The following is a 13,757-nucleotide window of genomic DNA, read 5'->3' as shown; positions in this document are numbered from 1 at the left end:
TCAGAGCTGTTTTGGGGGCACGAGGGGGACCTACACGATATTAAGCAGGTGGTTTTAATGTTGTGGCTGACACCAATCAGCCACAACATTAAAACCACCTGCCTAATATTGTGTAGGTCCCTTTCGTGCCACCAAATCAGTTCCAACCCGCATCTCAGAATAGCATTCGGAGATGATATTCTTCTCACCACAATTGTACAGAGCGGTTATCTGAGTTACCATAGACTTTGTCAGTTCGAACCAGTCTGGCCATTCTCTGTTGACCTCTCTCATCAACAAGGCATTTCCATCCACAGAACTGCTGCTCACTGGATGTTTTTTGTTTTTGGCACCATTCTGAGTAAATTCTAGAGACTGTTGTGCATGAAAATCCCTGGAGATCACCAGTTACAGAAATGCTCAAACTAGCCCATCTGGCGGGAGCTGCTTGGCGCCATGTGGGGGTCGGACGTATGAACGGCGAGCTCTGCGCACTTTGCTACTTTTTATGTCATAAACCAGTGACATTCGATATACTCTGTTTAATAACTGTTCTATGAAGACAATATGCCAATTAATTAAAATCCTCGGGCTTTGGAGACATTAAAAGACACTTACATGCTCAAGCTGATACCCCTGACAGGGCCGCAGACCGGGGACTCAGTTTGGAGAAATTCAGCATCAGTTGTCGAGCATGTTGGTGATGCTGACGAAGGTCATAGCGGACTTGGAGGATCTTGCTGTAATACGTCAATCGATTATGGCCATGGAGACTAAATTCTCTGAGTTGGTTACAAGATTGGGGGACATCGAAAAACGGATTGATTATCTAGAGTCATCGGAGAGGGAATTAGCTGCTAACCCGCTAGCGACCAAGGCATATTTGCAGTGCGTCTGGGAAAAGTTGGAAGACCTTGAGAATTGTAATCGGCAAAACATTGTCCAAATTGTTGGAATTCCTGAGAATGAAGAAGGCCGAGATATGGGAAAATTCCTAGACGAGCTCTTCCCAAGTCTCCTCGACATAAGCCATAAGCTGGAAATCGAGCAAGCTCACAGAGTCCCGGCTCAGAGATCCGCTGAGGGAGGCAGGCCCTGATCGATTCTGGCCAAATTTCTGAGATCATCCGATAAAGATCTTGTGTTACGCGAGGAGTAAAGAAAGGCTTTCTTGGAAGAACCACAACATTTTCTTTTTCCCAGACTTTGCGAATTTGACGAGAGAAACGTGATCGATTCAAGGAATGCAAGAAACTCTTACATCAATGGAAGATCGCTTTTGCACTGATGTTTCCGGCCAAACTGAGAATAGATACTAAGGATGGCCGCAAAGTATTTACATGTCCCCAGCAAGCATTGTCCTTCATAAAGTCATTGGCATGAGTAAGCCATGGTGTGATTCTCACTTTGCTCCCAAGTGAGCCTGACTCACTGAACATTTACTTGACTGTCCGAGGAAGCTGGGCGCCTTTTTTGTTTCTTTTTGTGATGGTTCCGCATAGCGGCTGGAGTTTGTTTTGTGGAATAACACTCCTTCAAGAAACTTTTGCATTGACGGAGGGTCACTTTTACACTGAAGTTCCTGGCCAGATTGAGAATAGATGCTAAGGATGGCCGCAGGGTATTTACTTGTCCCCAATAAGCATTGTCCTTTATAAAGTCAAGGGAATGAGTAAGTCATTGTGTGGCGCTCACTTTGCAGCCAAGTGGACCTGACTCACTGAACATTCACTTGACCGTCTGAGGAAAATGGGTGCCTTCTTTGTTTCTTTTTGTGCTGGTTCCACCTAGCAGCTTGAGTTTGTTATGTGGAATAACACTCCGGGACAGTTGTGGATGAATCTGCTCATTCTTTGTGCTTATGCCTCCTATTGGATGGGGTTTGTTTTGTGGAATAGTTTTTTGCAGGACATTGGAAGGATTAGGTCATCTGCTGCACTTATGAAACAGCCGGCTCACTGAACATTAGTTTGACTGCCCGAGGAAACTGAATGTTTTTTTTTATTTTTTCCTTTGTATTTTTTGTGTGTGTGTTGGTTCCGCTAGAGGCTGGAGCTTGTTTTGGGGAGGAACACACCTTCGGGACTGTATATGGATGAATCTACACGTTCTTTGTGTTTATTCTGCCTATTGGCTGAAGTTTGTTTTATAGATTTTCTTCTGTTATGTAATTCTGTCTCACAAAATTTGTATAGAAGCACCGGACTTGAGCAGTCCGATGGCAAAGTTGTCACGGGGGTCTCTCATGGGGAAGATGGACTGTTTGAGTTTAGAGGGATGGACGCCAGTTGGCGCTGTCATGCATGGGGTTAATGCGCACATTTTTCTTTTTTCTGTTTGTTTGCTTCGGGGGGGAAGTTCGGGGTTTGATTGTTGCACTAATGTTGGAATGTGGTCTTTATAATCTTGTTTTTGACACACAATCTATTTTTTCTAATATGTCAAAATGTCAAATGTTAATATGAGTGGATTGTCTCTCTCCATGTGGAATGTGAATGGGTTGGGGCACCCCATAAAAAGAAGGAAGGTTATTTATTTTCTTAAACATAAGAAATATGATATTGTGTTTCTTCAAGAAACTCATCTTTCCCCACAGGAAGCTGAAAAATTTGGGAAGATATGGGGTGGGCATGTTTTCTTTAGTGCTGGCTCAAGTAAGAGCAGGGGAGTCATTACATTGATAAGTAAGCATCTACAATTCAAATGTCTCAAACAGATTAAAGATAAATTAGGAGGAGTCATTATTATGCAGAAATTAATTAATGATCAGGGATTTTTTATAGATCTTGAAGAGATGTTGCAAGCCGCTGGCACCCCTCATGATATAATACTGGGAGGAGACTTTAATCTTTTGATGGACTCAGTCCTTGATCATAGTGAAGCTAAAGTGTGCAAGCCCCCTAGAGCAACACTGATGCTTCAGAGGATGTGTAAAATACTTGGTCTTAAAGATATTTGGAGACTTTTGAACCCATCTGGTTGGGACTATACATTTTTTTTTTCATCAGTCAATAAGATTTATTCTAGAATAGATTTATTTTATATATATATATATATATATATAAGTCCCTCATTTCATCTGTTGTGGATTGCTCAGTTGGAAACATCTTAGTCTCAGATCATGCCCTGGTGAGTTTAGAGGTGTTGCCACATACGGAGAAAAAGAAATCATATAGTTGCCGCTTTAATGTATCCCTTTTTGCAAAATCCTGAATTCCAACAAATGATAAAGGCTGAAATCAATGTGTATATGGAGACCACCTGGTCCTCAGTATCCTCTGAGGGCGTGGCTTGGGAGGCACTTAAGGTGGTTCTTAGGGGTCGGATCATACAGTATGCCTCATTCATCAAAAAGTCCAAAGCAATAGAACTCGTGGAGTTGGAAGGGAATATTAAAAGTGCTGAGGCAGAGCTGAAGCGCCGAATGTCGTCTGATGGCCTCAGAGAATTGACCCAATTGAAATACAGATACAATACTATTTTGTCGCGAAAGGTGGAGTTTTGGCTATTCAGGGCAAGACAGTCATACTTTGAGTAAGGGGACAAAGCAGGGAAGCTTTTGGTTAGATATATAAAGCAGATAGAGTCTTTTTTCTACCATTCCCTCAGTGAAATCTGCTGGTGGTGAAATTTTTACCTCAGCCATTGATATTAAAGAAACTTTGTGGAACCATTAGAGCTCCCTAAACTGACGACTGAGCAAAAAAAATTATCTTGATTCTGAGATAACCTTGGAGGAGCTTGGCGAGGTAATTAAGGCCTTGCCTACATGTAAGGTTATGGGGCCAAATGGCTTTGCCGTTGAATTGTTTAGATCTTATGCTACAGAATTGGCTCCACTTTTGCTAGAAGTTTATACGGAATCATTAAAGAATGAAAAGCTTCTGCCAACCATGACACAAGCCCGGATCAGTCTGATACTTAAAAAGGACAAAGATCCAAGCGAGTGTAAGAGTTACCGTCCAATTTCCCTGATCCAGCTAGGCGTTAAAATATTGTCAAAAATTCTGGCTAACCGATTGAGAAAAGTTATGACGTCTCTTATACATATAGATCAGGTGGAGTTTATTCGGGGCCGCAGCTCTTCTGATAACATTAGGCGTTTCATCAATTTCATGTGGTCAGTGGCGAATGTTCAGACTCCAGTTGCTGCCATCTCACTTGATGCTGAAAAGGTGTTTGATATGGTAGAATGGGATTTATCTTTTTAAGATTTTGGAAATATACGGGTTCGGGAATATTTTTATAGGATGAATTAAGTTACTTTATCAAATCAAATCAAATCACTTTTATTGTCACACAATCATATACACAAGTGCAATGGTGTGTGAAATTCTTGGGTGCAGTTCCGATCAACATAGCAGTCATGACAGTGATGAGACATATACCAATTTACAATTATATCAAATTAACACAACACAATTTAAAGTCTAATATACACATAATTACACACAACACAATATACAAATAATAACGTACACTGTACAGTATACAATACACACAATATAGATACACATTATTCAATAAAAAAAAAGTATATATAGTAGTATATATAGAATGTACAGTAGGTTGTATTGTACTGTATTGACATTCAGGCTGTCGGTTGATAATAAGTTGTTAAGAGAGAATATAGACACCCGGTAGCAGTGGTACAAACAAATGGATTAATTTCAGATTATTTTACTCTGGATAGGGGTTGCTCTCTTTCCCCATTATTGTTCTGTCTTGCCCTGGAACCATTAGCAGCCGCGATAAGAAGGGAAGATGATTTTACAGGGGTGGTGGCAGGAGGTATGGCTCATGAGCTTTTACTTTACGCTGATGATATTTTATTATTCGTCTCCAACCCCACTAGATCTATGCCTTGTCTCCACAGAATTATTAATTCCTTTTCAAAGTTCTCAAGATACAGAGTCAATTGATCTAAATCCGAAGCTTTGGCTCTGACAGCGTACTGCCCAATAACGGCTTTTCAACCTGGCGCCTTTCAGCGGCCCAAACAGAGCATTAAGTGTTTTGGCCATTTTATTCCCAGCAAATTTGTCTGATTTAGTTAGAGTTAATTTTGACCCCTTAATAAAAAGGTTTGAGCAATGTGGGCAGGTGGGTTTCATCACATATATATTACTGGGAAGGTTAATGTTATTAAAATGAATTGTATTCCAAAATGTAACTACCTGTGATGTCCCCCTCTCTTATTTCAAGCAATTTGATAGCATAGCGAAGTCCTTCAATTGGAATGGTAAGCTTCCCAGATTACATTTCAATAAATTACATAGGCCAATTGACAAAGGTGGGCTAGGCCTACCCAAGATTTAGTTTTATTATTATGCATTCGGTCTCAGACATTTGGCTCATTGGTCTCTTCCATCTGAGAGAGCCCCTCCCTGGTTTTGTATTGAACAGGAAGTTCTGGCCCCTATTTTGCCATTGCAAAGCCTTTCTATCAAACTAACCGGAGAAGATAAGTTACAACCCGTTGTCTCGCATTTGCACTCGGTATGGACAGAAGTGTCCAGAGTGTTTAATTTGCAAATTTATTTAAATGTTGCCTCGAGCATATAGCTGAACCCCAAATTATGTATCAACAAGTCCTCTTTTTGCTGGTCAGAGTGGATCGGGAGGGGGGTTACTACACTCGATGACCTATATGAGAGTGGAGTGTTGAAATCCTTTGAAAATTTGGTTCAACATTTTGAGATTCCCAGATATCAGTTCTATAAGTATTTACATCTGCGCCACCTGCTCTGTACTGTTTTTGGGAGTAGTTTACACCCCCCTTAAGCGGCAGATACTCTTGGAGTGGTGATTACTTCTTTTGGAAAAGGTCATGAGGCATCAGTGTATTACTCCCTGCTAATTCAGAGTCTGGGGGATGGAACTTCAACTTCTCTTTAGAGATTATCGGAGAAAGATTTAAACTTGGTATTGGAGGAGGGAGTGTGGGGGTGCATAAAATCATGCAGTCAGGAGCTTCAGTTAATGTTCACATCAACCATCAGAATGGGGAAAAAATGTGATCTCAGTGATTTGGACCATGGCATGATTGTTGATGCCAGATGGGCTCGTTTGAGTATTTCTGTAACTGCTGATCTCCTGGGATTTTCACGCACAACAGTCTCTAGAATTTACTCCGAATGGTGCAAAAACAAAAAAAATCCAGTGAGCGGCAGTTCTGTGGACAGAAATGCCTTGTTGATGAGAGGTCAACAGAGAATGGCCAGACTGGTTCAAACTGACAAATTTTACAGTAACTCAGATAACTGCTCTGTACAATTGCGGTGAGAAGAATATCATCTCAGAATGCTATTGGGTTGGCACAGTTTTGGTGGCATGAGGGGGACCTACACAATATTCGGCAGGTGGTTTTAATGTTGTGGCTGATCGGTGTATGTGTGTGTATGTGTGTATATGTATGTGTGTGTGTGTGTGTGTGTGTGTGTATGTATATATATATATATATATATATATGTGTGTATATGTATGTGTATATATATATGTATGTATATGTATGTATGTATGTATGTATGTGTGTGTGTATATATATATATATATATATATAAAATGGACCTTATTTACAGTAAATGTTTGATGGGTATGAAATGAAATTGATGCTGTGAGGGGATGGGTTGACGGTCTCTTCAATGAGTTGTACTGTTTTTTTTCAAACTGTTTTTGATCCTTTTGATCCCTACAAAACATTGTAAAAAGCATCTAGAAAATTTCAGAAAGCACAAGATGTGAAAATTAGACCTTAATCTAAGACCTTTATAGTTTGTATGGCTTTATACAGTGCATGCCATTGAAAAGACTGTAAATGTATCCCTCACAGCCTCATTTTCAGTCCCCTCAAAAATCAAATATGCCACTTTTGCACCGGCGCCGGAACAAGTTTTGAAGTGGGGTTTTGGATTCTTCTGGAACACTGAATTGGTTCAACTGCATGTTCTTATGTATGGGTCCCTCTCTTTTATGTGTCTATTAAATCGTTTGACAGTTGTTTTATTGTTTGTGTCTGCATTCAACAATGTTACACAAGCACAATATGCCCTGTGTTTTAAACTTTTTTAAAACACCATATTACATACCATATTATGAAAGAATAATAACACGAAACCCAAATAGGTTTTAAAATACCGTTGTTTTACTTGATAAGCTTGTTAACATTGTGCAAACAGTTTAGCTTGATAACATTGTGCAAACAGTAAATGGTCATTCTACTACTATCATATAAGTCATATAATGCAAGTTGTAACTGCTTGCATAAACATCTGGACTTGTGTGTAACAGAACATCTCCTTGGTTCAACACATGTCTACAAACAACACATATGGCAGTACGGCCTCAACCACTTTCATTCATTTCTTGCTTGTTTTATTCAGGGTCCGGGGCTTTAGATCAGTGGTTAGATGGATCGATCAGACGTCTGCATTTTTTCACTTTTCTTGGTGCAAAGGGCAAAATGGCATATTTACCTATTTAAATTAATATCAGATGCTAAAACTACATTGATTTATAGTCCTTACCAGGAATATACTTTAATGTCAGTTGTTGTTTATGTTTGATGACTTGCTATTGGCTGTTGTCATTGCATAGTTAATGAGGGACATCTGTGCAGGTTTTGGGGACTATTTGGGGCCATATATAAAATGGACCTTATTCACAGTAGATGTTTGACGGGTATGAAATGAAATCGAGGCTGTGAAGGGATAGATTGACGGTCTCTTCAATGAGTTGTACTATTTTTTAAACTGTTTTTGATCCTTTTGTCGACAAAACATTGTAAAAAGAATCTAGAAAATTTCAGAAAGCACAAGATGTGAAAATTAGACCTTTATCTAAGACCTTTATAGTTTGTATGGCTTTATACAGTGCATGCCATTGAAAAGACTGTAAATGTATCCCTCACAGCCTCATTTTCAGTCCCCTCAAAAAACTACATTGATTTATAGTCCTTACCAGGAATATACTTTAATGTCAGTTGTTGTTTATGTTTGAGGACTTGCTATTGGCTGTTGTCATTGCATAATTAATGATGGACATCTGTGCGGGTTTTGGGGACTATTTGGGGGTGATATTAACATTTAAAAGTTATTGGGGGTTATAGTTATGTTTTAAGTTCCGTTTAATGAGAATTATGTCATTTTATGTTATGATATGCGTTTATTTTTTAGTTTCCCTGGGTGAGACTAATGTTCCTTTGAGTTAATTGTGAAACTGTTTCAGGTGATTTCGGTAATGACAAAACCCTTCGGATCTTTTAGTTAAGTGAATCTAATGCTCTGGTAATAGACTCAGCGATTTGAATTGTGCAATATGCCAAACATTGATGATTCCTGTTGGTGAAATCATGTGATTATGGCAGTGTGATACTCATTTCAAAGCACTGATATGAAACATATAATCAGCTATGAAGTCATATTCATATATGAACATTCATGTAATCATTTATCTATACATTCATGTCATCAGTGTACTTGATAATACATAAAATGTATGCAGGGATATTAAGTATTTATTTTCTTATTCAGTGTTCATTGAATATGTTTCGTTAGTCATGATACCTACCTAAGTGCTAAAGTTAGTCATGGTTATGATAAAAAACTGTTATGTCTTAATACGGCTTACGCAGTTTTAGGCTCTGGGTGTCATCGAGACCCAGGCTGAATGTTATTTTTTCCCTACTAGAACAAAAACATTGAGATAAACCAAGCTCGCATGCAGATTTGTATTATAAAGGTTCGGGCAAATATCGTTTCAGTTCTTCTCTCCTTGCTCTCTGCATTGACTACATCTCTTAGGCCTCAGTCTATCTTAATCCTTTCTTTTGGGTTATATCTTTAAGACCTCTGTACTCAAATTTCAAAATGTATTTCTTTATCATTTTACATTTATTCAGTGTTCATTACAATAGATTTTTCTTCATTAATTAAATTTTACCAATTAAAATTGTTATTCCTTCTACAAACTATCTAATTTATTGGGGTCATTTCCATCTGCTGGATCACCTTGCATCAGTCCAGCATCTGCATTTTTGTTTGTGCCATGTGCTTTTTTGTGTGTATGTTTGTGTTCATGTGTAGGCTATTTAAATACATATTCTGGGTACAATTTAAATTAAGCTCAATCTACAGCATTTGTGTCAAAAAGAAGATTAGCACAAATATTATTTTTGACTTGTCAAAAAAAAGCACAAATCGAGATTACAGTGGGACCAATTTTTGGAAGGTTTAAAGTCAGAAATCTGAAGCTTTTAATTTGCACTTAAATGAATTATTCTGTTAAATCTCATGTATTATTTGAGCTATAAAGTTGTTTAAGTCACCTTTTATGGTCGTTTTAAGGTATTAGGGTTTATGGCGTTACGTCGTTATGGCAACAAAGTTATAAAATTGAATATAACTTCACACAGAAAAGGTTAGTAAGAGATTTTATCACACTAAAATCATGTTAATGCACATATTGTTAATGTCTTTTGGTTATACTTTTCAAACAGTGAGTATTTTAATGTTTACAGATTAGCCCCATTCACTTCCATTGTAATTGCCTCACTGTAACCCAGATTTATTCTTTTTTTTTTTTTTTTAAAGAAAACGAGGGACAAGTCAAAAGTCATTTTTGTGGTAATCGACATTATGCCACAAATACTGGTAATTAAGCTTAAAGCACATTCTTTTCTCTTTAAAGTATGTTCTCTCTTCCATTGACAGCGTCAGTTAGAGGCCCATCAGGAGGAGGGGATGATCGTGTCACACATGGTGGTGGCCGGGGTGGGGATCTGGATGGCGTTCAGCACTGGCTCCACCTTACGACTCTTCCACACTGAGACCCTTGACCACCTACAAGACATCAACATCGCCACAGCTGTCAACAATATACTCCCAGGTATATTACAATGCATCAACTTCCAAACACTTAACAACAGGGGTTAGTGGGGGCCTGTGTAGCTCAGCAAGTAAAGACGCTGACTAGCACACCTGGAGTCTTAAGTTCGAATCCAGAGCATGCTGAATGACTCCAGTCAGGCTTCCTAAGCAACCAATTGGCCCAGTTGCTTGGGTGGGTAGAGTCACGTTGGGTAACCTCCTCGTGGTCGCTATAATGTGGTTCTCGCTCTCGGTGGGGTGCGTGGTGAGTTGTGTGTGGATGCCGCGGAGAATAGCGTGAGCCTCCACACGCGCTAGGTCTCCGCGGTAATGCGATGTTTTTCTTCGTTTCGCTAGTTATATATTTATTGGTTTGTGGGTGAATTGAAAAAAGGTTTCATTTTGGTTCTTTTTAAGAGGGCTTAAATGTGAAAACTCCAGTAGCCTTTTGGCAGTTGAACATGTGAAAAAAAAAAAATATTTTAATCATAATTCAAATCGCAATATTTTAAAAAATAATTGCAATATGACTTTTTGTCCAAATCGTGCAGCCCTTCAGCATACTCGCGCATCAACATTCTGCAATTCATGCAGGTAAATAGAACAGATTTTGCTTAAAAACATAGTAAAGAAGTATTAATGTTGTATACTTCAGTTGAACAGTTGTTTTGATGAAGTTTAGTTAAAAAGAATATGTTGGTTTCATAACTTTTGACCACCAAGTTGTATTGAGCAGTTATGACTAGTAGGAAATTAATTCTAATTACTAGTAATTCTCACATTAGATGTTAATATAAATTATATATTATGTTATATTTAGATCAAATTTCCCAGAAATACTGATAAAAAAATATCACTTTGGTTTAGCTGTAGTTAATGTATATTTTAAAATGTCAAATAATTTTTACGAGGAGTCGCGTGATGCCATGCGAGGGTCGGACATGTGAATGGCGAGCTCTGCACACTTTGCTAGTTTTTAATACTTTTTGTGTCTTAAACTGGTGAGAATTGATACACTCTGTTTCATAACTGTTTATGAAGAAAATATGTCAAAGAATTCAAAATCCTCAGGCTCTGGAGACATTAAAAGACACTTACATGCTCAGGCTGAAGCCCCTGACAAGGCAGCAGACCAGGGACTCAATTTGGACGGTGTGGCCGGAGAAATTCAACACCAACTGGCGAGCATGTCTGTGATGCTGACGAAAGTAGTTGCTGACTTAGAGGATCTTGCTGTAATACGTCGATCGATTACTGCGATGGAAACTAAATTCTACTAAATTAGTTGGTTACAAGAATCGGGGACTTCGAGGGATGGATCGATTATCTGGAGTCATCAGAGAGGGAATTAGCTGCTAACCCGCTAGCGACCAAGACAGACTTGGAATGCGTTTAGGAAAAACTGGAGGATTTGGAGAATCATGAAACGGAAACTGGGCGCCTTTTTTGTTTCCGTTCCGCCTAGCGGCTGGTGTTTGTTTTGTGGAATAACACTCCTTCAAGAAACGTATGCATTGACAGAGGGTCGTTTTTACACTGAAGTTCCCGGCCAAATCGAGAAAAGATACTAAGGATAGCTGCAAAATATTTACATGCCCGCAACAAACAACGTCCGAATTGCTGGAATTCCTGAGCATGAAGAAGGCAGAGATATGGTGAAATTCCTAGATGAGTTCTTCCCGAGTCTGCTCGACATAACAGGCCACAATCTGGAAATCGAGTGAGCTCACAGGGTCTCGGCTCGGAGATCGGCTGATAAAGATCTTGTGTTGCGCGAGGCGAGGAGCAAAGGAAAGCTTTCTTGGAAGAATCACAGCATTTTCTTTTTCCCAGACTTTGCGAATTCGATGAGAGAAACGTGATCAATTCAAGGAATGCAAGAAACTCTTACATCAATGGAAGATCGCTTTTGCTCTGATGTTTCCGGCCAAACTGAGAATAGATACTAAGGATGGCTGCAAAATATTTACATGCCCACAACAAGCATTGTATTTCATAGAGACAATGGGGTGAGTAAACCATTTGGTGATTTTCATATGGCCCCCAAGTGAGCTCGTCTCACTGTACATACACTCTACAGTCTGAAGAAACTGGGCGCCTTTTTTGTTTCCGTTCCACCTAGCGGCTGGTGTTTGTTTTGTGGAATAACACTCCTTCAAGAAACTTTTGCATTGTCGGAGGGTCGTTTTACACTGAAGTTCCCGGCCAAATTGAGAAAAGATACTAAGGATAGCCGCAAAATATTTACATGCCCACAACAAGCGATGTCTTCCATAAAATCAGTGGACTGAGGAAGTCATGGTGTGTTTCTCACGTGCCTCCAAGTGAGCTTGTCTCGCTGAACATACCCTTGACCGTCTGAGGAAGCTGGGCACATTTTTTGTTTCTTTTGGTGCTGGTTCCGCCTAGCGGCTGAAGTTTTTTTTGTGGAATAACACTCCTTCGGGACAGTTGTGGATGAAACTACTCATTCTTTGTGCTTATGCCTCCTATTGGATGGAGTTTGTTTCATGGAGTATTTTTTGCAGGACATTGGAATGATTAGGTCATCTCCTGCACTCATGAACAGCCGGCTCACTGAACATTTGTTTGACTGTCCGAGGAAACTGAACGGCTTTAAATGTATTTATTTATTTATTTTTGTGTGTGCTGGTTCCGCTAGCAGCTGTAATTTGTTTTGTGGAAGAACACACCTTCGGGACAGTATGTGAATGAATCTACACTTTCTTTGTGTTTATTCTGCCTTTTGGCTGGAGTTTGTTTTATAGATTATCAGTTGTTGTGTAACTCTGTCTCACAACATTTGTACCGAAGCACCGGACTTGAGTAATCCGACAGCAAAATTGTCACTGGGACTCTCATAGGTGTACATGGACTGTTTGAGTTTAGAGTGATGGACGCCGGTTGGTACTGTCATGTGCAGGGTTAATGCGCACGTTTTTCTTTTTTCTGTTTGTTTGGTTCTTGGAGAAGTTTGGGGTCTGACTGTGGCACTAATGTTGGAATGTGGTCTTTTATAATTAAATTTTTGACACCCAATCTATTTTTTCTAAAATGTAAAAATGTCAAATGTTAATATGAGTGGATTGTCTCTCTCCACATGGAATGTGAATGGGTTGGGGCACCCCATAAATAGAAGGAAGGTTATTTCTCTTAAACGTAAGAAATATGATATAGTGTTTCTTCAAGAAACGTATCTTTCACCAAAGGAAGCTGAAACATTTGGGAAGATATGGGGTGGACATGTTTTCTTGAGTGCTAGCTCAAGTAAGAGCAGGGGAGTCATTAAATTGATAAGTAAACACTTACAATTCAAATGTCTCAAACAGATTAAAGATAAATTAGGAAGAGTCATTATTGTTTTAGCAGAAATTCAGGGGCAAAGGTTGATTTTGGCTAATATTAACACTGATGATCAGGGCTTTTTTATAGATCTTGAAGGGATGTTGCAAGCTGCTGGCACCCCTCATGATATAATATTGAGAGGAGACTTTAATCTTTTGATGGACTCAGTCCTTGATCATAGTGAAGCAAAAGTGTGCAAGCAACCTAGAGCAACACTGATGCTTCACAGGATGTGTAAAATCTTGGTCTTATAGATATTTGGAGACTTTTGAACCCATCTGGTAGGAACTATATATTTTTTTCATCAGTCCATAAGATTTATTCTAGAATAGATTTTTTTATATATATCTAATATCTAAGTGAGTTGAGCGTGGTTGCCGTGGTGGGTGGAGTGAAGCCTCCACACACGCTATGTCTCCGTGCCAACACGCTCAACAAGCCACGTGATAAGATGCGCGGGTTGATTGTCTCAGACGCGGAGGCAACTGGGATTCGTCCTCCGCCACCTGGACTGAGGCAAATCACTACGGGACCACGAGGACTTAAAAGCACATTGGGAATTGGGCA

General features: G+C 39.3%; 1 protein-coding gene across 2 annotated transcripts in view; it reads left to right on the top strand.

The window, feature by feature from the left end:
- LOC127455525 (rho guanine nucleotide exchange factor 10-like) overlaps positions 1-13,757 on the top strand; it is a 121,339-nt gene that overhangs the window by 84,794 nt on the left and 22,788 nt on the right. For both annotated transcript variants that reach the window (XM_051723499.1, XM_051723498.1), the window contains one exon: positions 9,690-9,864. In XM_051723499.1, coding sequence (XP_051579459.1) covers positions 9,690-9,864 — 175 coding nt within the window. The remainder of the gene's footprint in view (positions 1-9,689; positions 9,865-13,757) is intronic.

This window comes from Myxocyprinus asiaticus, chromosome 17 (assembly GCF_019703515.2).
Source record: "Myxocyprinus asiaticus isolate MX2 ecotype Aquarium Trade chromosome 17, UBuf_Myxa_2, whole genome shotgun sequence".
NCBI classification, from domain to species: Eukaryota; Metazoa; Chordata; class Actinopteri; order Cypriniformes; family Catostomidae; genus Myxocyprinus; species Myxocyprinus asiaticus.
This window is presented reverse-complemented; position numbering and strand designations above follow the sequence as displayed.